This window comes from Centroberyx gerrardi, chromosome 4 (genome assembly GCF_048128805.1).
Source record: "Centroberyx gerrardi isolate f3 chromosome 4, fCenGer3.hap1.cur.20231027, whole genome shotgun sequence".
Classification (NCBI taxonomy): domain Eukaryota; kingdom Metazoa; phylum Chordata; class Actinopteri; order Beryciformes; family Berycidae; genus Centroberyx; species Centroberyx gerrardi.
In genome coordinates this window covers 13,615,783-13,640,472 of record NC_136000.1, presented here as the reverse complement: position 1 = coordinate 13,640,472, position 24,690 = coordinate 13,615,783, and the positions used below count along the sequence as shown (strand labels likewise).

Sequence of the window (24,690 nt, the reverse complement as noted above, 5' to 3'; positions counted from 1 at the left end):
TTCCTATTGATGTATAAAGTGGCATCAGTTGTACCACAAGCTTTTCTATAATACCACAGATTATAACTACCAGGCAGCGACTCAAATGTCTCAAGGGAAAGTGACTATTTCAGAAATGTATGTTTCAGTTTGGTTCTTTTAACTTGCAATTTTAGGTATTTCATTTCACTTAGCTTACTTAACACTTTATCCATAACTTAATTCAGGTTAAGAAATCAGAACAGTTTTTCAGTATTATGGATTTGTTGTAACACCCAGAGGCTTTCCACCCCACATTTTTCAATCAGGCCATTCGTCAGCAGTGACAGATGAAAGTTAATGATCAAGCCCATTTCCAAGGTTTCCAAAGTAACCAGCTACAACACATCACATTTCTGTGTGTCCATGCTTGAGCAACAACTGAACACACAGTTGAGCACAGATGCATTTCATTAACCACAGGTCAAGTCAATGTGTGGGCAAGCATTCATGTTTTTTTCCCCTCTTAAGTGGTTGTCTCCCATTGCTGGTATGTGTGGTCAGTGTGTAATTGTGAAGATTAGAAAACCTTCATGCTGAGAAAAACGGCATATTATCTGTTCTTATTATAACATGATAGTGTTAATGATTGTTACTGCAATATACCCAGTGGACGAGTGTCAGTTCATGCTTGAAATATTATCTAAACATGATCTTCTATGCAGGGATAGTTAAGCTAGTTGGACAAAGAGGGGTCATTCTTACCAGCAGTGACATTGAAACCTGGGCAATGTTCCACACTGTTGCTCCTCTTTCAGTCACTTGTTGAATTCACCTACTTTGCACCAGTCGCTCCCATTGCCACACTAAGTTATACCTGTGGGAGTAAAATGCTTCCAGTATTGAAGAACTTGCACATAAAATTAATGCACGCATTGTCATTGCATTAGTAAGTCAGTAGAATCATTTTTGCAATACATTTTCAGTGCCAAATGTTACTAGTTATATTATTAAGGGCATCTCACAAGAAGTTTTTTTGTGTCATTCATGTGCATTGATCTGATTTTAAACCATACTGGTGATTAGATTTCAATAATTTATCAATAATCCACATCAGCATAGGTTTGCATAACAGGCTACTTCAGTTTGGCTTCTTGCTTTGGCTAATCAAAAATATAGATATGGAGTTATGATGCAAGCATGCATCATAACTCTTGCAGTGAGACTATAAAAACATGGAGCAAAATGGGTGAGAAAAGCTGAAGTCGACCCACCCCCATTATGTGCGCGCGCGCTCCGCCCCTCTCAGGTTGAGTTACCTGCAGAGTCACCTGTCACTCACCTGCTGCCGCGCTGCCTCCCGAGCGACTCTGCCCGACACACGACCGGCAACAAACCTTATGCCTCGCATCCTTTGTATTCAAGGACGTCCGAAAGATTTTTCTCCAAAACAAAGGTCCCGAGTCTCGCCACTGTCCGGCGGAGTGTATTTGTCCCGACCGGCCGGCTGCAGACTGATGGCAGGCTGATCTGATGCTCCAGGCGCTGTCTCGACACGTTTGTCACCTTGAGCATCCCGTCCGGAAAAGACCGCTGTGAGTTCCTGCGAGGGGTAACAGACATTTTTTCTTTCTTTCTTTCTTTCTTTCTTTTTCTTTCTTTCTTTCTTTACTAATAACGCTGTGTAACACCTTTCTAAAACAACATTTACAAATGGTTTCACAATCAAGTCACAGAAACAAGGTTCGACAAGAAATGAAGTTAGATGCAAGTAGTAATAATGAAATGTGATTGTTTTGTTTATAGTTATCACTGTAGGCTACTTGCCAGCAGACTAGGCTATTAACCCCTTAATTTTCAATGATAGTAACAACAGAGCTACTGATTGAAATCCTACAAAAGCTCAAGGCCCCGACGAACAGGGATTCAGATGTGTGGTAATTCAGATAACATCATTTTGTATTTTCTACACGTGGACTGTTGTTCCCCTTGGTTCAAGCTGTGATGTGCAAGGAAAAAGAAAGAAGCTCTATTCAACATAGAGTAACAGTTTTCCAGCTGTAATTTTACGTCTGACGTCAGCAAACAACCACTAATTACAGTAGTTGAACCTGATGGGAGAGAAATATGCTTTCATGTGGGTTCAAGAGCAGTAGGTTTTGGAATGGCTTCATTATATGTGTTATATTAATGTGTTAACCAAAGAACAAATGCTGTTTGCAAAGCACTAATTTGAGGATCACAACTGATAAACAAATGCTTGGTCATTAATTGGGTTTTCAGTTCAGTTCAGTTCAGTTTATTTAAGAAGGGACAGTGCATATTAATCAACAATAAATGTAAATACGCCACATTTAGCCAAAAGGCTAATTTTCATCTGTAGTTCCTGGCCAAGGTGTTCTAAAAAGGCATCCTAAAAAGATACAAGATAAAAGTAAACAGTAAAACATTTTGGCGACAGGAGCAGGAGATTGTTGTTCTCCATGAGTTAGATGGGTCAAATGAATCTTCTTTGAACAAATTGGGACCTGCTGTGAAATCTGACCTGGTTTCTTGTGCTGGTTCTCAGGCCGCTGTGCCCTGATTCAAAGAATGCACTCACACTTTCCACACAGCACCTGTACACTCAAAAGAAACTTGTAACATCATCACCACCTATCATAACAGAGCGATGACACTGAGCTGAATGGTTGAACAGCTTGAAATACATAAAATCAGATAAACACTATCTATTGCAAAATGCTTATTCAGGAGTATGGTGCGAGGTTCACATAGCAAGCTCATCTTTCTTGCTTACACATTACATAAGCTGTCTCTGTCAATACTTCCTAAACTGTTTATTAGTATTAGTAGAGCTGTAGTATGATAGTGTTGAAATACTGCCATAATGAGGCTGATTTGATATTGTATAGGCCAGGGGCTCTGTGTGTTAGAATCCAAAATCCAGGGAAATTGCTGATAAATTGGCTTGTCTTGGCCATTTGAGGTCAAGTCAGAATTCACTTATCTCATTTGGTTGATGTTGTTTGAGAAGAAAATCACATTTTGAAAAAGGGCTACTAATGAGCATTTGTATAGTGAGTTTATGTCGCCATTACTGCGCCTGTCAGCAATGTTTCTTGTTGTTTGAGCGCTAATCTAACTCAGCTTTTCTGTTTTCTTCAATTTTAAGCTTCAGTTGTGTTGTGTCTAGGGAGTGGCAACAGTACAGTGTTGTTGTAACTTGTAAACACTGATTCTGAAAGACTTGTGTTTTGGCTTAGGTGTGTTTCAAAGTTTAGATGCTATAAATCTATTGACTTTATTCTGTCCTGACTCATACAAAGAGACAAATCCTTTTCAGTCAAAACAGTATTTGATATCTTCTAAAGTCCCTTGTGTAATTGCTGTATCACATGCACATTTAAAAAAATGCATGTTGTAATGTATAATTACACTGATTGTTGAGCTTGTACTTCTAGGTCTATATAATATAAGGTTGTATGATTTTTAATCAGCAACTGTACATTACCGAGAAGATATATGTGGCAGACATGCATGTCATTGTGATATATAGATATTGACTAATGTTCAGACGAAGCTGGAGCCTTTCAGGTTATGTAATATCCAGAGATAAAACAGCACGTAGTTGCTGACAGGATTTTTGATTTGTGTGTGGCACTGGCGCCATTTTATGTCAAATTCCATACTGTTGACACGTTACATGTATGTGAGATGAAGATATGAAGAGTTTCCAAAATGAGATATCCACCATTTGAAAAAAATGTTTTACTTTCTCTTACAAAATGACTGATAGCACAACTCTAAAACATGAGACTTTTTAAAGAATATATGGTAAGTCCTTGCTGACAAACCGATAACCTTTTTACAGACTGGATCATGTATATTTTAGAGCTCTTGAATGATGAACTTCAGGTAATGATTTTTTAAGGCTGGGCTTTAGCTGAGCCAGGACTCTGAAGTAATCAGTGTTATTCTGAATGCATCCAAACGTTTTGTTGTGCCTGTCATAGACAGCAGTATGAATATGACAAGCACATCACTTGTCTAACCTCATTCCACTAAATGACAATCAAAACAGCCAGATCTTATCAAGAGTTTTGAAAAAGGACAGGATAAAATGTTAGACACATTAACTTTTATGAGTATAAATAATAAGATAAACAGCCTGGACAGTGTGCTTCCTTATTTTCTGTAGTTGTTGCAGTAATACTGTAGTAATTACCTCTGCATAAGGGGTTGTTATCATTAAACAACAAGCGTCTTAGGCTGAAGTGAGGACGAAGTGTTCAGAGGCCTCTTGCCATGAGGATGACAACACATGACACCCAGCCTGCACTCCTCCTGCTTCACCTCCCTCCTGAAACCTGGCGGCACGCCAGAGCCAGGAACAATAGCGTGGAGAGAAGATTGACCACAGAGATAAGGACAGAAAGAGGAAGTCTACCTTTTGTGCAGACTTGAATTGAACTGAATTAAATCCGATTCACTTTGTGTCCCAGCTCTCTTTTCTGCTCATTTGCTTTTTCCACTCAGATATTGTTGCGGATAATACTTCGGCCTGCGTTGAGGGGCTGAACAGCTACAGTTAGGACGTGGTCCTGATTGAACAAAATCAATCTTTGTCTGTGGGAACACAAAGTGACATTAGGTTTGGACCCTGCTGTGAACGGGATTTGTCCTGTATGTGTTTCAGAAGATCCGAGGGGATTATCTGTAGAAGGTGATTACGTTTGTGATCTGCTGCGAGATAAGCTCCAGTGATTGTACCTACAACTGTCATACATAGTATACTGTATGTCTTGTGTTGTGTAGTGCTGCTCATTATGCAACACAGTTTTAACACAGTGCTCCTCCCCATGCTACAGAAAGGAAGTACGGTGCTTCATGAGGAAATGGCTTTGTCATAATGCTGTCATTTACAAGTGGTAACAGTTTGGTTAGAAAATGATATTGAAATATTCCTAGCTATGTGGGAAGCATGCCCAATGCCACAAAGTGTCACAAGGTCAGTATCTAACAGATTGAATTGTTCTTTCACAGTATTTAAAATGCTTGCTACTGACACAGGATCCTGACCTCTGAACACCAATTAATAATACAAACTATTAGGGTTGCTTAAACAGATACATGGCTCCTTGAGGTCTAAAAGTCACATAAGGTAAAAGGTGATTACGATGGTCAAAGTTAAATACAATGCACTTTAGCTATTAACTTAGGAACAATTATCAGCACCTACTTTTATTTGAATGATTAAACCTGGTAAATCTTAGTAAAGGAAATCAAACAGAGCCCATTGTGTTGTCTAATAGCTTGTTAGGGTCCTGATGACGGCAGTTATATATTGATATGAGTGGAGCCATAGTGTATGCTATATGCATTACATAACCTCATTAGTGCATGCCTTGACAGACAAGTCGGAGCTGCCAGGCTTTCTCAGCAGAGGAAAAAAAAGGTGTGGGAGATTTTTGTTCTTTCAGTTCCTCCTCCTGTTAATCCCTCAGATTTAGATGCAGTGTTCCTTTGTGGCCACAGTAATTATCTAATAGTTACCCTGGTTGGGTGCAAAACCCAACCAAATTAATTAATTGCAGCTATGTAGATATAGTCATCAAGAGAGCGGATCTAATTACACAGTGCATATCAGCCTGCTGTCTGCCATTGTCCCACAACAGTCCCATGACTACCAACAATACAGGCCCAACACCTGGCTCTCCCCAGTGGAAGGACAGGCTGTTTAGTCGCCTACACCTCAACTTTACATGTACAACCTTAACAAGATGCCTGTAACTCTTTGGTTGTAGACAATGGACATTATCTGGGAGGTTACCAAAGTGGAATGAGTGAGTGAGAAAGAAATGAAAAGATACGCAACAGGCACTTAATAGGTCTTTTGAGCTGAATAATGCATGTTGTTTTGGTAGAAAACATTTTCCCTCTACCATTCTCTCTCCCTCTCTCTCTCTCTCTCTCTCTCTCTCTCTCTCTCTCTCTTTCTCTCTCTCCCTTGTCTCTCACTGCTCTTTCTTTCTCTCTCTCTCTCTCTCTGGCACTTTGCCCCTTTCTCACCCTCTCCGTCTCTCTTCCAGGTGGATGTCTTAAATCATGAGTATCCTCGGACCTCATTCGAGGCAAGCCAAGTGAGTGTCACACACATTCTTGGGAGTTCTTCTTGACCCAACCCCCCCTTTAACATATTTACCTTTCTATGGGTTACCTGACGGCCTTATCCTGAGTCACTATCACATAGGATGAGAGCGCAAGAGAATCACTAACCTAGCATGTGAAAGGTGGTGCGGGTCAGGGACCTCGGGCACAACAGAGCGGCTCTGTTGAGGAATGTTTGCTTTGCCTGGGTTCCTGGCTCCAGTCACTCTCTATCCCCATGCCCCACGCCCCCTCTCTCCCTCTCCCTCTCCCTTTTCCACTCTCTCTCCCTGGCTGGTCCATATGCTCAGAATCTCAGGCTAATCTCATCCAGTCCTGGCCAGTCTGCTCGGACGCTCCCCGTATAGCACTCCTGTCTTCTGTGTTTGCATCCATGAGAAGTGACAGTACGGGAGCTGCAGAGGGTTTGTGACAGTGAGATCAAGGGGTGCGGGAGAAAAGAAAGATGAAGGGCAGACAGCGTAACCCTGCCTCCTCTTCCTTTCTTTGCAGTGGGGTGGCCAGATCGGACAGCAAGATCAGCGCCAAGGCCCTCTACGGTAAGCGACTGCATGGAAGTGTGGAGAGGAGTGTTATTGTTTTTTTTTAGCAGGAGTGTTTTATTACTGCATGCTATCATGACTTTGCCTTTACATGCCCTTCACATGTTATTGTCCCTGCCCTTGTTTCTATGGCATGAGTCACTATAAACACTTTACATACAGTTTACTAGGTCAAGTGTAATAATTAACATACTTGTCAAGAAATAGTTTCTTTTAATTATTATTCATGTACATTTTCTTGGTTACTGTTTATTAGGTGTATTTTTCTTCATTACTCATGCTTATTTCCTTACTTCATTTCCTTATGAACTGAAAAATGGTCCAACTGTGAGGATCTACTGTATCAGCATTGTAATTGAGTCAAATCATAACAATAGTCGATTTGCTAGGCAAATGACTGTGCCAGGAAATCCAGCACTCTCACTGCTAGGCATGTTGCTGTAGCCCACGGCCTCGCTCGAGCCCGGAGCAGTAATCCGGCACACACTGATAAGAGGGGGCCAGGGTCCTAGCGAGGGGCCCCGTCCTGTTCAAACAGCCAGATTGGCTGCTGCTCTCTGCTGACACCTCTGTCAGACTCTGAGGGACATGTGAGGGAGGCAGGGCTCCTGCAGGGAACATGAGTTGACAAGTCTGTGCCAGGCTTACACAGCATGCTGGGATTTGTTGTCAGAGGTACATCAGCTTTTTCTGTGTGTGTCTGCATCTTTGGATTTGCATTCCCATGTGTGCAGTCATGCGTGCATATTTGCAATAGAAAGATATGCTAATAAGATTGCAGGGCCACTTTTATATCCACAGTGCCAGGTTGCATCACTGTGTTTTACTGACAGCTATTTTGACTATGATGAATCTCAGTAATACAGTTATGGCCCATGACATTTGATTTTAGCTGTTGCATACTTGTGCTTGGGTGTGTTTGTGTGACTGAAATATGTTATGTTACATTAGCAGGGAGTGCAGGGCGTGCCTGTTTTTAATGTGTGGTTGGAACAGGGTGGGGATGTCCGTGTCTTGCAGGTGAATAAAAGAGGCATTGAAAAGGGGAGAGCGAGGGGCGGGCTCTGCCTCTCCCTCACCGCTGGTCCTGCCTCAGACATGAGCTCACTGGTCCCTGCCAGCACCACCTTCCACACTGCCAACATAGAGAATCATTGTACAACACACCTTCGGCCCAAATATAAACCTACACCAACGCATGACAGGACAACTAGCCTTGATGCCTGGAAGCGCCGCTCCAAATTTAGAATTGCGTGAAATGACAGACGATGATATTGTAGGGATGCACAATGTTCCTCAACCATCTGACTTTACACCTACAGCGCATTAGACGTCTGTGAAACATTTTTGTATTGTAAGTCATCCAAATATCCACATGATGCCCAGTGACTGAACCCACTCTTGTGATCTCAGTGAAATATCCCGCTGTATGTGTGATGAAGCGATGCTATTTTTCATTGGCTTGTTCTGTCTTGTGTGGCAGATGGTCGCTGCTACCTTCTCACTGCAGGATGGCTGGGGAGCAATATGCCAATCCTCTCAAACTAGAGAGGCAGCAGAGTGCGTAGTATTGTACAGTATTGTGTTCATCCATCAGTGGTAGAGGAGCTCACAGAGATTGGGCTGCTGCTCACTCTTTACTGCATAAACATGTAGAGGAACAACAGGAAAAAAGTCCCAGCTCAATCTCTCCTATGCAAAACCCCCCCGTCTTTCATACAGTGCAGTGCAGCAGACAAGTGATGCAAATCCAGCGCAGGCCCTCCCACCTGTTCTGTTATCAGTAGCATGGGGGCAGAATGGAGGGGCAGGTAGGGGTAGAGAACACATAACACTCATCTTCCCTGGACATCGGACAACCCAGCAACTTTCTTGAGTCTCTCAGACGGTTTCTAGTTGGGGAGCATGTCTCTGTCAGGTAAAATTTCTTTGGGATTGCGTCAACAGGTGGAAATACTCCGAGAGAGATACTGAATTCTTTCTGCTCCATTGTTGTTGTTTTTTTTACATTTGTGTGTATGTATGAAATTCAGTTGAATTTGCATGATAGAACTGAGTCCGTCAAGGAGGCTTCTTCTCTGTTTTGAGTCAGCCTTGTTTGATTTTTACCTTGTTAAAGCAGTGTTATTGGTCACTATATTTTGCAGATTTATGGTCTGTGTTTGATTCTTTATTGGTCTTGACAAACAAATACGTGTTGTAAACCTGTATTAAATGGCTCAACCTATAGTCTATTAATGTGGGAGCCCAACGCTGTCCATATAGAAGGTAAATCAGCCTGTGAGATGTGTTGATGTGATAGTTTCTGGTGACATATGGCCAAATCTGCTTGGACACAGCAGCACACTTCCGTATCCAAAGGGTGCCCTGCAGTACTCTAGTTGATGTGTGGACAGAGAGTGAAATAAAAAAAAGGCTTTGCTCCATAAAGCTACAGAAAGACCGCCATAAGTTCCTGCCAAGAAAATCGTTTATTGCTGGAACTACCCATGTAGTGGGACTCATTCAGTCTTTAGAAGTTGCAATGCAGTATTTTCATTCTTAGTCTTCTTTATTCGTCTTAACCATCAAACTGAAATTTCTAATACAGCAAAAATGATTTCCAATTTAAACTATTTAATGGCCTTGCATTAAAGTAGAAAGTTGTTTGATTGGTTTTGGTTTGAGGAAGTTTAAAAATAAGAAGCACCTCGCGTGTGTTTAAGGGAGTAGTGATAAGGGATGTTGTTCTGGAGCCATTTAGATTGTCTGATTGATCCGGCCCAGTATGGTGCTGATCACCTGCCAGGCAGCCATGTTTATCACTGGTCATTGACTCTGGAGAGCCCTGAGGATCTGCCCATCTGCCTGCTAAGTGGCTCTCATTGCAAGCTGTCGCAGCGCTGTGAATTGATTGGCATAAATGTCAGTCATTAATAAGACATGGGGCGAGCTCGACTTTCACAAAGACACCTGGCGCTTGTGTTTCACCTGTGGGGAGCCAAGCAGGAAGGAAAGGTAATGGCGGAAACAGGAAAGGCACGTGTTTGCGTCATTTGGGCAGTGACAGAGGTTACACGGATATAAAGGCATCGCTTTAGAATTTATTTTAAATATTCTGTATGTTCAGATGGGGCAAAGGTGGGTCATCCAGAGCTCTATGAAGCATGTTTACTGTAAATCCCACTGAATTTCATCAGTTAGGGGATATCAAATGTTGGAATGAGCCTTGACACACATTTTGGTAAGTGTTATACAAACAGCAAGGCTTTATGTCACATTGAGCATAAAGCAAAGTCTGCATGCAGAGAAAGTGAGAGCTGGAGTCTGTGTGACATGAAAATGTTGACTCTATTGGGTGGGGGACAGAGAGAGACCTGATATGAGATCTGGCAGTGGAGTTGATAGGAACAAGCTCTCGTTTACCCGTAATTGTTACCTGCAGACTATTCACCTGGAGAATAGGTCAATGAGCACACTGGCACACTCATTTGACGCTGGCCAGTTTAAAAACAAAGGCCCCACCCAATGACTCACTCATGGACAACTGCATTTTGAAAGTGGAATTTCACAAAGTGAACTAAAGTGTGTGGATGGGAATTTGATGTAATTTTCCTGTTTTTATCTCTGTTACAGAGTGACTGTTGAGTGAATTGAACAGACTTGTAGCATTTCTAGTTGCGTTTATATAAACATAAATAACAAGCTACTTCCCATTTCCACTAACGTCCCCCAGCTGACTCACTGCACTGCAGGTTTGTGTTACATGTTTTCCAGGCAGACCAGTGTGAGATTAAACAGCATTATCACCACCCATGAGGTAATACGTGAGGATTCACAATACAGTAACAATGATAAGGAAGTAACATGCTGCTGGGAATCACTGATCTTTGACCCTGTGGTAAATCTGTGCCTCTGATTGGTGCGCTGTATGGAGCAAACTCTAAGGCGATGTGAAGTAACAGTCCAAATCAGGACACACAAACTTGCTGATATGAAATTTCATGCTTAGCTTCTCAAATACGTGTGTTTTCATGTCACTTGACTGGAAACCACATAAAAGAGTGCAGAGAAGAGCACTTATACCTTATAGTCTTTATACATGTTTTATTCTTTATTGTGTTGTTTAAAATATGTAAAATACATCTCAAAAAATGATTTTACTGTCCATACAGTGTATGTGAGAATAACCTTACAATATAGCTGATTGTGAGGTGTCCAGCTCCCCTATAACTGTTCATCCATGCACGCACGCACACACACATTCACACATTACCTGTTCATGTCACTTCCTTATTGCCCTGCTGCTCCTCTCAGCCCACACATCAGTGTCTCCTTTCACCTAACTGTTCACTCCACTGCAACGAGCAACATGTGGGCTTTAGGTCAGTGGCACTGCTCGCTATTTACACAGGACATACATTGTGGACGCAGACAGGACTTTGGATTTGTCAGCTTCTTAACCATACCTTTAAATCTCCTCTTTGTTTTCTTACCAACAGAGCAGAGGAAAAAATACTCCAACTCCAATATGATCATGCATGAGACGTCGCAGTATCATGTCGAGGTAAGAGTTTCTGTTTTTCTGAGGAATTTAAACTTTAACTGATTTAATTTACTTTAATTGAAACTGGTGGTTTTGCCATGCATTTTACTCAGGTCTGTATTCAACAGATGCATGAGGTTCCTGTGCAGGTCTTAAACATACAGAGAGTTGTGTAAATGAATTTAGATAGTTTCCAGGTTTACATCAGAATGGAAAATAAAGCAAAGCAAAGAGAAAAATAGAAAGCTTGGGAATTTACTTGAAATTTACAACCCCACTGCATATAGTTTCACCACTAGCATGACAGTGGCTGTGAGGCAGTGGATCAATGTCTGAATGGCACTTTAGCACTTCATACACGCATAGTCAAAATGTTTTTACTTTTAGCCATTATCTAAGTAGAAAATTACCTTTGAACTCATAAAAGTGAAACAACAGAAATTAATATTTAAAAGCATTTTTTCAAGAAAGTGAAGTCTCTCCCCGGAAAGCAAGCCCCCACTATCAATGATACCACACATCTGCTGCATTTTATGCATTGTGGTGTGTAGCTTTGTACAATATTTTGTAACATTCAGTATTTTACAATTTCCAATTTAATTTATTTTATATTTATTATATTGTTGCTTATGTAAGTGGTACTCATTCACCTGCCAGGAGAATGGGGAGGAAAATGAGCTGACTAGTTTAATCTCTGCATATCGCATGAGACACGTTTTCTTTGAAGTTTATGTTTTAATTATAGGTGGACCCTGCTAAATTAACTTGAAATTGATAGTGCATCGGACTTCAGGTTCTCTTCAAGGTTGTTTTAATTATATCTGGTCCCTGTTAAATTAACTTGAAAATGAAATTGATGGCCTATAGTCAAATGTGTATAATGGTGAGCAATTAAGCTGGAAATCCTCAAAATGAAGGTCTAGGAAAGTATGGATTTTTAATTTTGGAAAAGGTCAATAAACCTCATGTGGGAAAGAGATAGATGCAAAACACTTCAATTTTATGGTGTATTTTCCTTCTTCCCCAGGCACCAAAGTTGGGACACCGGTTAATGTCTTGATTACATTTCATTTACCAGCACTGCGTTGTAATAAAGCAATCAGGGCAGTTGATTACACCAGTGGGGAGCTAATGTCAGGATATCTGAGTCAGAGAAGCGCTCCGAGCTGCGCCGACCAGGCTCAGTGTTGAACTATGTCCCGTATTCATAGTGGATAGGGCTTCTTTAAATGCCTCCTCATTATCACACATGGGCAGGTAATCACAGATAACATCCATGCTGGCAGTACCCACATGCAAAGCCATGAACATGAACGTGGCAACACAGTTTTGATATGAGATATAGCAGGACAATAATTCACATTGCTATATGACTGTGGTAGCTGGCAAGTATAGTATTCTGTATCAGAGATTTACAGGAAATCTTCCTTATTTGTACTAGTTACTAGGAAATAGGCTTAAAGCATCTACCATAAGTGAAACAGGCTCTATAGTTGCTGATGAACTTTATCATTTTCCAAGCACTTTTCATAATCATCCATATTGTCACTGTTCAGAGTTTGCTTCCTCTTTACCCCCCCCCACCCCTCACTCCCTGCCCTCACCCTCCCACTGTCTCTCCCTCAACAACTCACTATTTTCTCCCCAGCATCTCTCCACCTTCATGATGGACAAGACAGAGTCCATCGCCACGGTGGACGATGCCATCAAGAAACTGGTCCTTCTGGATTCAAAAGACAAGATCTGGACACAGGAGATGCTCCTGCAGGTCAGCGACAAGGCGGTCAGGCTGCTGGACTGTGACACACAGGTATGACTCCGCATCCAGTCCGCCCATCAAGTCTCATCGTATTAACACACAGTGAACGTCTGAGTAGTTGTTATTTTGTTTTGCTCTTTTCTTTTTTCCTGTATTGTGATCTACGGTGTACAGCATTTGCTAACAGTAGAATTGTGCACATCTGATTTGCTGTCAACCATAAAAATGCAGAAGATACTAGATCTGCCCTCTGTGCCAACCACGCACTGTTTATCGCCACTGTGGAGAAATGAAAATGAAAATTCTCTTCTCAGCCTGGAAAGACCATCTAAGAGATACAAATAAAATGATAAATAGCTTTATTTATATAGCACCTTTTACACTTGGCATGCAGCTCAAAAAGTGCTGTACAAAACATAGAACAGACATTAAAAAAGGATATGAAAATGTAAGCTATTACAAAATATACATAAAATGAAAGAAAAGACCAATGCATTTTATACATGTTTTCTTACTTTGTCATATTTTCTTACTTTGTTGTAATGTCCTACATGGTTGTGTTTATGCCCATCCACACCTTGAGCAACCATTGGATTTTTTGTTTGCTTTCATCACATAAACTTCTTTTGAAGACCTTACTGTAAAACCTTTGTACCATTATGTTGGATTACTGATTACTGAGGACTGAAGCCATCTGAGATCGTACTATAATGTCTCACACTCTCTCTGCCTCTGCCTCATTCCTTCAAACCATTCCCCTGTTGTGCTTCTTGTAGGAAGAGTTGGAGAACTTCCCTCTACCTACGATCCACCTCTGTCAGACGGTGCTGAATCAGACCCGGTACCCCTCTGTGCTGCTGCTTGTGTGTCAGGACAATGAGCAGCACAAGCCTGACATCCACTTCTTCCACTGCGACGAGGTGGAGGTGGGTCTCTGTCTCCGTTTGGGTGCTACATTCAGCCATGGCTCTGGCTCAGTATACTCTGTGTTTAATGGCTATACATGATGTGTTAGAATTGTGTTTTATGTCATTCATACATGTAAGTGGGTGTTTTTGGAGCGCTAGTTTATATTTCAGTGGTGGTGGTTGTGTGTGTGTGTGTGTGTGTGTGTGTGTGTGTGTGTGTGTGTGTGTGTTAGGAATCAGCAATTGCAAGCTGATGTCACACTGAAGTAATTCGAGCATTGCCATAGGAATGCATAGGATTATCGTAGGCACTGCCAACGCCTTCAGTAAACAGCTACAATGAAATCACTCACCAAAAATCATTCCCCGTGAAAAGTCAAATATTTCTGACGTAACCAGGTTAATGATTTCATCATCATAACTGCACTTTGTCTCTTTGCCCATAACGTTTGCCACAAAAAAAGGAGAGGTTTGTCAATGACTGCTAAATCTCAAAGTGTGAAATGTTTCAAATGTTTTTCTGATCCACTGGTGCATTTAATTTCACCATTTATTGGCCGCTGCAAAGCTAGAAGAACGTGAATGGACTGTGAGTAGCGCTAACGCCTTTGGCTGCAGGCTTGAGATTAAATTGACAGAAGGTCAGAAAGAGAGATAAACCTAGAACCAATATGTGCCTCCTTTCTTTCTTTCTTTCTTTCTTTCTTTATTTCTCTTTCATCCTTTCTCTCTTTCTCTCCATGTTAAAATCTGGCAGTTTAATGGTGACTCGATTATCAGAAAATATGCATACATAGAATATAACTATAGACCCTTTCCAAATTGTAAGGACAAGTGGCAAATTTGACATGAGGCAATGTGCACATTCACCTTGGTGCCGGTGCAGGATAGAGAAATGTTTCGACCTGTCTTGTACACCTGTCGAATACCAAGACAGGTTGAAACGTTGTGTACTGTGAGTAAATGTCCTGGAGCAGTATGCTGTGGTGCAGATCAACTTTTTACTGCGGTGGCAAATTTGGCATACGATCCACCAAGAGTTATGTATGTTTGCCAGTAAGCAAGGCAACATTTAACTGCCAAATTTCGACATTCTCCCACATACAAGGAGAGAAAACAGCACATATCAGGGCAAGGATAAATCCTGCTGACATAAAATTGTGCAATCAGATGCGGGGGAAATCAAAAGCTGAGACAGGAAAAAAATGTCCCCGGCCATTGCATGGGTGCATGGGAAATGACACCCTGGTACCAACTGTAATGCATATTTATGTGCTGGTGACTCATTATGTCTCTCCTCACTCCCCCAGGCTGAGATGGTTCATGCGGATGTAGACAGCGCACTTGGAGACAACAAGCATGGCAAGAAGATGAGGCCTCAGACCTTGAAGTGAGAACAGCATTACTGTTGCAGATACAATCCTATGCACACACACAAACACACACACACAGGCTCACACACACATGCAAAAATACTTGCATACAAATACACACTCACAGAGGTTAGACTGACTCGTACTTGCAGCTGAGCTAATCTGATGTCAGGGTGCAGAAGGTTTTAACGCCTCTTCATCCTGCAGGGTGAACCAGGAGAAAATGAAGCGTCACAGAGAGACTATTATCCCTCCCTCGGCACCTAAGGGTCCCGCCCCTGGTGTGAAGGGACGAGTGGCTGCCATGGACATGCGGGGTGAGAACACACAAGGATGCACTGATAAACACACAGGCAGGCAGTTTTGAATACATAACGTTTTTGTTCATTTGATGCATTGATATCAGCAGTGGATTTTTCATTAAAAGAGCGTTTTTGTGTTTTAGATGTAGAGAGACGAGCCTCAGGACAGAATGATGCTGAGTCCCATGAAAAGCTGGCCCAGCGCATTGAGAAGGACGTGGTCAGTATTCACTCCACACATGTACTGCACAAGGAAAACTCCTGCCTCAGCATGACATTACACAGCTCCTTTCACTGAGGCAGAGGCCTTGAAATCCCCCCTGCTGTTCACCATGCTAAACCCCCGGCTTTCTCTCCCACAGCAAATCCTCAACTGTGCCCTAGACGACATAGAAATTTTTGTGGCGCGGCTGCAGAAGGCAGCAGAGGCCTTTTCCCAGCTCAACCATCGCAACAAGAGTAAGAAGAATAAGAAGAAAGGACCAGCAGGTCTGTCTCCCTTTCTTCTGATTTGGTGGCAAGAACTCAGCGGCAATATGTCCATATTGCTCACTCTGCCATGTTTGTGCTTCTGTGTGTCCTGGGTCCCGGGACCCTAATCCACCGAGGTCTGTGTGGAATCGGCCAGTTTTGGGCTCCTTACTAAGTAATACAATACTCATTACTCATAATAATATTACCAAGGTAATATTATTACTTTTCTTGTTACTCCCTGGGGCTCTCTATCAACTTTACTTAGATTAATCAAAGCACGTGTACAAAGTGTACAGCTTTCACTTGCACGGCATTCTTGAGAGAGAGGGAACATCAAAACACGGGGTGAGGAAGAAGACAGCTCCCCCTACAGGGGGAGGGGCCAGGTCCCCATTCTTAGTGTGTATATCTGCATTATTCAACTGTTCACATTATAACAGTAACCAAATAGTGTTGATGTGCAATGGTCTTGTCATCCTTTTGCTTAATTAGTCAAAAGTAGTCGAAATATTTCCACCCAGAGAAAGTCAATTTTCCTGCAGTTTTGGGCTAACGTGTGTCATGCCGGCTGAGAGGATGACAACTAATGATGAGGAAAATGAATCAGGGGATGGGGGTGAAATGTGTTTTTTGGATAATTCAACTTCAATCTGATATTTAGAGGGGTTGACAACAAAAGTAATGACTTCACCAATTTTTTGATTGGTAACTGTATACTATTACCACTGAAATTGTAATAGTAGTTGGTTACACTAATCATTACTGGGCAAACTAATAATATTACTGTAACATGTTACTGAGTAATGTTTTACCACCCAACACTGGTAGTGGTATGATGTTGTGTTGTGGATATCAACACAGCTCGCTCCCTGTAGTGAGAAGTGCATGTTCAGGTTTCTTTCGTTGGTTGTTACTCTCTGGCCAAGGTGGATGCTTCATCTAAAAAGCTGTTTATAAACTGGACGTCTAACCTTGATCTCACTGGAGACCTTAGCCCCAGTAGAGATGAAGAAAAAAAAATCATTTTTGGGGTCATCGATTTTCCAAGATATAGCCATTTGTGTCTTTCCAATTTGGCCAAAAAGTGAAACCCGTGTGTGTTACTGTACTCTGGCTGAGCTCAGGCTGCGCTCAGGCTGGTAACCCTGGAGGCCGTGTGTGGTCATTGTTGTTGGTCTGCTTGCTTGTTTACAGAGGGCATGCTGACCCTGCGAGCCAAGCCCCCCTCTGAAGCAGAGTTCATTGATAGCCTACAGAAACTGAAGCTGGCCTTCAACCTCTTGGTGAGATTTCACAGCTCCTAACCTCCATTCACTGCTGCCCACTCTTCACCGCCTCCTCACTGTGTCTGTCACTCTGCCCCCTGCAGGCCAAACTGAAGAAACACATACAGAATCCAAGTGCGTCTGAGCTGGTTCATTTCCTCTTCGGACCTTTGGAGCTGGTAAGACACCAACAGAGTTATTAATCATGCTAAGAGTGTGTCTGATGTCAAACAGCCATAGAGGTATATGGGTCAAGACTCTCTTTCAGGAGGCGCCATTGTCCTAAAATACACGATGATTTTCTGAATGTCAACAATCTAATTCCACGTCTGGCTAAACAACTCGTCCATGTCAGTGAATACCCACAATGTTGACTTAGCCCACAGGCATAGTACATACAGGTATTATTACCATTGTCAGTAAGGTACCATATGACAATAATTAGTCATTCAGTGAGCCTATTTAAATGGACAGAATGGGAACAGTTTAGGGTTTGTATTGTCGCCATCAGAAACATTCCTTCTATTGTCTTGGCCGGCACCACACCCACTGCCACCCTGCTGAACTCTCACCAGACTGGAGCAACGTGGCTTTCAGCTCCAACACAGGTGCAGCCATACTTACATAATGCCAGGCACATTTTCCAAACCACAGTATTCAGCCACACCTTCGATACTGCTGGATAGAAACACAGCGCTGATATGGCAATATTTAACACAGTAACCTGTGGACACACGGGGTTTGCTTGATAAGGTCGAGATAAACTTGGAGCAGTGATATTCAAAGTCACTTGCTGTCCTCTAAAATCACTTCTCACTGACCCTCACAAACAATATATAACCCTTTTCCTCAGCAGCTTGAGTTACATCTGTATTCTGTATTCAGTTATATTACATTCTATACAAAATGCTTCATATCTATATTTGTAACAAAAAGTGTCATTTCATCCAAGATCCTATTATTTTAGGCTTTCAGGCCTACGGCTTTTCTAGTTATTTCTAGAAAGTACACTGAACTTAAGTGAAATTCTTAAATAGATTAATCCAAATTTAATTTCTTTAGTAATACATGACCTAGTTCTGGCTGGACACTCTAAGTCATGCTATGCTGTGTCAGCTGCCACACCTATCACATCTCTCTGCACTGATTTGGCGGTCTATTTAAAGGCCTTCACACTCACATTCACTGTGTACGCTGATGTTTGCCTTGCCGCTGTTACTGCTTCTGTTATTTGCAAGAGCCCCCTCCACCCCAGCCTCCACCTGCTTTGGTTCTGCTCTGTTTGTCTGCACCCTGGAGGGTCTTTATTTCCATGTTTATCAACGGGGGGGATTATTTGCAATTCTCCCTGCATCTTATTTATCATGTGCTATGTACCACTATGCTGTCATGCTGTATTACTGCAGTAGGGAGCATCCCCGAGAGTAGAACCATACCGCCAACTCAAACTGAATCTCTGTTTGCAATAAATGGTTAGGCTATGATGTGAGTGACTCCTGACAGAAATATGAATGTTTTCTTTTTAACATGTTGGAAGAAAAGCCACTCCCATCTATCTGTAAACTTCTTCAACACATGGGCAAACTGTATGTGTGTGTGTATGTGTGTGTGTGTGTGTGTGTGTGACCTTGTCTACAGGTGCTGCAGAGCTGCGGCAGTCCTGAATTGCCGCGCGCAGTCATCTCCCCCCACCTGTCCAAAGACGCTGTCGACTTCCTCAGAGGACACCTTTCCCCCAAAGAGATGACCATCTTTGAGCTGCTGGGGGACGGATGGACCAAACCCAGGTACATGTGCATCACCACCGGCTCCGTCTGTCTGGATGGGAGGCTTAAAGATCACCTATTGACCGACCCGTTGTTCCTCCCTCTGCAGAGCGGACTGGCCCAGAGACCAGTGCGCTCCTCCTTACTACCCCAAGTTTCGTAACGGCTGGGAGCCTGCGGCGGAGCTCTTCAGGATGTCGCCATGGGAGACGGAGGGACCGTCAGGGCCGCTGGTGTCGCCCACCAGCCCCGACTACAGGAAACACTCAGCTGATGAGGTGAGAGTTGTGTTTATTAGCTGCTGTTTGCAAATACTCTGTAACGGGACATGTAATGTACTGACCAATGTACTAACCATTACAGGTCCCAACCCTTGAGAATGAAATGATGAAATGATGTGTGTGTTTACATTTGTCTGTTTTTCCAGTTTTATGCAACTCATTCCTCAAACTCATCAAATGGGTAAGTAATGAAATCTTTTATACACTTTGCCCTCCCTGTCAAGTAATGTCTGCTGCTTTAATACAATAGAATACCACACTTCAAACTGTGTTGACAGGAAAATATGTGTTATAAAATATAAAATATGTGTTTTGACAGGTCTTACAATGGGATGCCCTCCACCCGTAAATATGCCAAGATTCGCTACCACTTTGTAGCCCGCAATGCCAATGAGCTGTCAGTGCTGCAGGATGAAGTGCTAGAGGTAATAAAAATGTGATATTTCATTGATATCTGTAGGGAAATTTCACTTGTCCCCCCTCCACAGATCACAGGACACATCAGTGAGATTACAGCAGGGTATTTTTTGATTGCCAGGATTTCACATTTGGCTGAGTAGGTTGCGGGTCCTTCCAGGGACACTACAATATTTTATATTTTTGTCAGCCTGCTATGAAGTTAATCATGTCAACTTTTCTATATTTGGTTGTCTCTGCTGTCAAAAAACAGTAAACTGGCAAGAATTAATAACTTTGCAATGCTAACAGGCATAAAAGGAAACTGCCAGCAATAAAGCAACTCAGCTGTGCCCCGCAAGCAGCCCAAGAGTTTGTATTGTATAAAACCTGAGTTGAATTATGGTTTTCAGTGCTGTGGAGTGAGATGTGGATGTGGAATGTGTCTTGCAGGTGATAGAGGATGACAAACAGTGGTGGAAACTACGGAATCGCAGCGGCCAGGCGGGCTACGTCCCATACAACATCCTGGATGTTGTGAAGCTAGAGGAGCCAGAGGGCATCTACAGCCAGGTGAACTACTGTAACCTTCACATACCTGCAGTACACTAACATTACTTATAAAACCAGTGTTCAGGGGTGTATTTAGCCTCTCAGTAGGAGTGCTTAAAGGAAAAAATCCACCCTTAAACACAAAAAACTGTTTGGCTGTATATTATTTCCATGGGTTACTGGCCAAACACAGACGACTTAACGTCACGCCGAGATATTTTCAGCACAGCTACATTCATTAATTCATTTTCCACAACCGCTTATTCCTATTCATAGTCACGGAGGGTCTGGAGCCTATCCCAGCATGCATTGGGCAGAAGACAGGGAAATACCTTGGACAGGTTGCCAGTCCATCACTGGGCAAACACACAGACAGACAAACACACTCACATTCATACCGATGGGCAATTTAGAGTCTCCAGTCTGAAGGACCAGAGCTGAGATTCAGACCCAGGACTTTTTTGCTGTGTAGTTGTGTTGCCCAGCACAGCTACAATGGAATTTAATAGCAGAAAAAAATAATAAAACATCAACATCAGGTTTTGGTGTCAGTCCCTTAGAATCAAAGTGTAATGGCTCCTTTCCAGGCTCACCATTTTGCACCGACATTCAACAGTCATACAGGGAGAAATCCATCGTAGAAGAGGCAAGGACACCAGCAACAGCAGCTCAGTAGACCAGAATGCAGTGCAGCCACAAGGCATGTTGCTTTTTAAGTAAGGGGTGCAACTCTCACTGTTTGTCAACTGGGTAAAACTCACTCTCTTGCTCTTACTATGTATCACTATTGCTATCGCTCGCTCCACCATATAACCCTCAGCTGAATGTAACAAGTTCAGGAAAGTTCAGGGTTATTGAAAGGTGTTCTGGGAAATGTGGGAAACTCACTAACTGAAGTAGAAGTAGTGGAGGCAGGCTGAGGGAAAGTGGGTACACCGAAAAGATAAATCACAACACTTCATATTGATGTAGATGCAGATTGATGCTACATAACAGTGTAAGTGTATCTGAGGTTGGATATTTCCTTTAAGTTCATGTAGTTCTGCGGTCTGAGCAATGCTCCTAGATCAGTGTCCGCAGCTCATCTAAACTTTGTGCACATGGTGTGGCCATATACATCGTGCAGCAATTATATTCACACCCTCACTGCAAGCATACTTTCCTATAGACACACACAGGACACATACCTTCATGCTGCATGCAAGCTCACCAACGCCCTCTGTGCTGCACCATGCGGCTCCTCTACCTACAGAGCTTGATGTAAAACATTTTCACACACATATTTTGCCTTTGGCTCTGAAGCAAAAATGTATCAAGCAGAATGAGATGAAAGACAAACCTGTTTTTATAATAATACTTGCCATGCTTGTTTTCTCATGGACTTTGTGTCTGTATATGTTGTGTGTGTGTGTGTGTGTGTGTGTGTGTGTGTGTGTGTGTGTGTGTGTGTGCAGCCTGGGCAACCCTACAGAGGAACGTCACCTTCTAGTTCTGTAGGGGGCGACGGCTTCAACATGGGTAGACACAAAGACAAAGGTGAGTGGTGACAAAACAACACCGACTCTCAATTTTGTTACAAAGTTCAAGGATCTATCTCTTGGTCTTGAGCGCCTCAGTATGTAAAGGCAAACATAAGCGTAACTTAAGTAAAACATCTCTTTTCCGTAATTGCCCTTGTTCTGATGTCTTCTCTGTTCTGTCCTGCTGCTGTATCGTAGTGTTATCTCACCAGATGGACGAGGTCAACGATGAGTTGTTGAAGAGAATCACTATGAACAAGAGCCAGCCTCCCGCCAGGAACTTCCGTGTGGACCGGATGTCCGGCAGCCACGTACCACTCACCTTTGACTCCAACGCGCAGCAAGTCACCATGTGGCTCGGCGCAAAGGGATTCACAAAACCGTAAGTCACCGAAGATATTCATCAGTCCGGTAAATGAAAATAGCACTGCATACCTTAAAGCTCTGACTGAAATGTCAGAGGATATTAACAGCTGATATTTGCCTTTGATGGAGATATCAGTATCAGTATGTTTTTCCACTGTAATGTTTCGATAAGATCAGTAAAGATAAGACTTTTCGGCACAACTTTTGGCTGTTCACTTTTGCTTAACTCTGTCTCTTTGAGAAGAGAAAATATAACAAAATTCAACAATATCTGTGTCTTAGAAATTATAATTTGGTCTAGAGAGGGGTTATGATCAATTATATTGAGTAACAACGATACCACAGAATGAATTACTGTTGCCAGATATATATCGACTGTTGCTACATTCCTTCCAGTTATCAATATCCATATCGGATGAAAAATGATATATTGAGTGTTTTAGCAAATTTATGATTTTGGCAGAGTGTGAGTGGATCTTCTATCTATCTGTAGGACGGTAGATTGTCTGGGCATCCTGACTGGAGCCCAGCTGTTTTCCCTCAACAAAGAAGAACTCAAGGCTGTGTGTGGAGATGAAGGCTCTCGTGTCTACAGTCAGATCGCTGTGCAGAAAGCACTGCTAGAGGTCAGCCACACACACTTTCCTATGTCATGCACACAGACTGCTGAGGCGTCAACTAAGAATCACTGTACTTTATTGCTGCAAATTTGCATACATTTTGATGTAACACTGCAATTATTGAAGCGCCCTAGAACTGGCCTTCTGGGCCATCCGGGCTCAGTGGGCTGAGGTAAAAATCATAAACTCACAATGTCACTGGTTCATTTCCAGCTCATGTCCCTTCAAGCCTTACTGCCTCTCTCTTCTGCAGATTCCTTAAAAAAAATGTTTTCAAAAGAGAATTAATATTCTTCTGTTTGCTTTACAGCAGAGCAGCGGGGACTCGGAGCTCCAGCGGCTCATGGACCAGAGGAAAAAGAGAACTGACTCCAGCAGCAAGGACTGAACATGCCGACTGCAATGACTCTCCACCAATCGCAGCCCTGCATGGCTGACCATCGCCCAACCAGCATGACCCACCCAGAGGCTTTCCTTCCTTACAGCATTCCTACTGCAGCAGCTTTATAAAACAATCTACTGTTAATTTTGGCATACAGTAGAATATACTGAAATGTTGTATACATTTTTAATTGTATATTTATTTTGTATCCCTGAATGCGTATGTATTCAATTGTTTTCTTGGCTAATTATGTTGCTTTTGTTTTTCGTTATCTTATGTACTTTAACTGTGTCGTGTGTATGAAGAAGAGATGTGTATGAAAAGAGGAACATATGAATTTATGTACAGTTCAGTGTGTGTGTGTGTGTGTGTGTGCGTGTGTGTGTTTGAGTGTGTGTGTGTGTGTGTGTGTGTGCATGTATGTGTATGCATGGCAAGCATGTAACATATGTGTGTACAAGCAGTGTATATACAGTTAATGTTCATGTTCAATGTCAATATTACTGTTTACTGAATGACTTAAATGACTAGATCTTAGCCGACTATTGCATACCCAAGTCTCTGTGCCAGAATGTATGACACATTTTCTGATATGTAGCCAATTATTTTCATATTATTCTGTTTACAGATCCTTTGATAATGAAAGATGGTCTAAAGCTGAGCTACTGCTAGCTAGTATCAGAGGAAGTCTCATCATATTCGGTGTACTACAGATCAGTAGCATCAAATAATTAATTTAATTAACCTTGTTGTTCATAATCAGAATTTGCTCACCTCAGACATTCTGGCAAGCTCGCACTACAGAGTAACTTATAATAATTCTGCATGAAGTCATTGTCAATAATAGTCAGATGCTGTCATTAATGTGCTTTTTTTTTTGCAGCATGGCATTGTACAATGTAAACTGCACAGTAATGGAGGTGTAACTACCTTCTGTTCTGGTATGAATAATTAAATAATATATATGATGTCATTTTAAAAGATATAGACTAAACAATTCAAGGGGTTTGTAAATATTATGGGACAGAGAGTTTAAAAAGAACATCTTAATAAAAAAAAATCAACTTGGTAAAGATTTGATACCAAATATTTTTGTGCACGTAATTGTCACATTTCTGTCGCTGCATTAATAATATCACAGTCGGAGAAACAGTCAACTTGGTTTCTTTATTGTTGTATTAGAAGACAGGAGAGTCGGATGTAAAAGAAGGAAGAGAAAGCTATAGGTCTAACAGTAGAGAAAATCACAACTGCAATACATTCAGACCTTCAGTTAGATGGGAAACCCCACTTGTCAGCCTAAATGTGATTGTCATATTTATTGATTAAATTGTATCTCCTGATGAAATAGAAAAACATTACTTGTTTTAAATAAGTCACAATCAATTTGCACAATTTTATTCAATATACCATACTAGTCCAGGATACTGTAAGGCAATTTTGGAATATCCTGTGTGCACTATATAAAAATCCTGCACAGAATCTGAAAAGTAAACCAAGACTGACTACAACACCAATGATAAGATCAGTTCC

General features: G+C 42.0%; 1 protein-coding gene across 3 annotated transcripts; it reads left to right on the top strand.

Moving 5' to 3' along the window:
• Positions 1 to 1,327: 1,327 nt before the first annotated feature.
• eps8l2 (EPS8 signaling adaptor L2) lies at positions 1,328 to 24,671 on the top strand. 3 transcript variants are annotated; one of them, XM_071904796.2, is made up of 21 exons: positions 1,328 to 1,553; positions 6,048 to 6,098; positions 6,619 to 6,665; positions 11,150 to 11,214; positions 12,842 to 13,003; positions 13,729 to 13,878; positions 15,171 to 15,250; positions 15,441 to 15,550; positions 15,679 to 15,755; positions 15,898 to 16,024; positions 17,204 to 17,292; positions 17,379 to 17,453; positions 18,913 to 19,061; positions 19,150 to 19,318; positions 19,468 to 19,502; positions 19,641 to 19,746; positions 20,171 to 20,290; positions 21,724 to 21,805; positions 21,988 to 22,171; positions 22,649 to 22,781; positions 23,086 to 24,671. In XM_071904796.2, exons 2-21 carry the CDS (start codon positions 6,064 to 6,066, stop codon positions 23,161 to 23,163), a joined length of 2,073 nt encoding a protein of 690 aa, XP_071760897.2. In that variant the 5' UTR covers positions 1,328 to 1,553; positions 6,048 to 6,063; the 3' UTR covers positions 23,164 to 24,671. The 3 variants fall into 3 exon arrangements, with proteins under 3 accessions (XP_071760897.2, XP_071760896.2, XP_078139432.1); XM_071904795.2 differs by having other exon boundaries at positions 1,328 to 1,570; XM_078283306.1 differs by lacking the exons at positions 1,328 to 1,553; positions 6,048 to 6,098 and having other exon boundaries at positions 6,572 to 6,665.
• The last annotated feature ends 19 nt before the right edge of the window (positions 24,672 to 24,690 follow it).

What these genes read in the sequence shown, in the direction of transcription:
- eps8l2 (XM_078283306.1), top strand. Translation starts at nt 6,572, where the DNA reads ATGAAGGGCAGACAGCGTAACCCTGCCTCCTCTTCCTTTCTTTGCAGT. An exon ending in TCCTCAAACTCATCAAATGG is followed by an intron (nt 19,503 to 19,640) that starts GTAAGTAATGAA and finishes GTGTTTTGACAG; the next exon opens with GTCTTACAATGGGATGCCCT. An exon ending in GGGTAGACACAAAGACAAAG is followed by an intron (nt 21,806 to 21,987) that starts GTGAGTGGTGAC and finishes GCTGTATCGTAG; the next exon opens with TGTTATCTCACCAGATGGAC.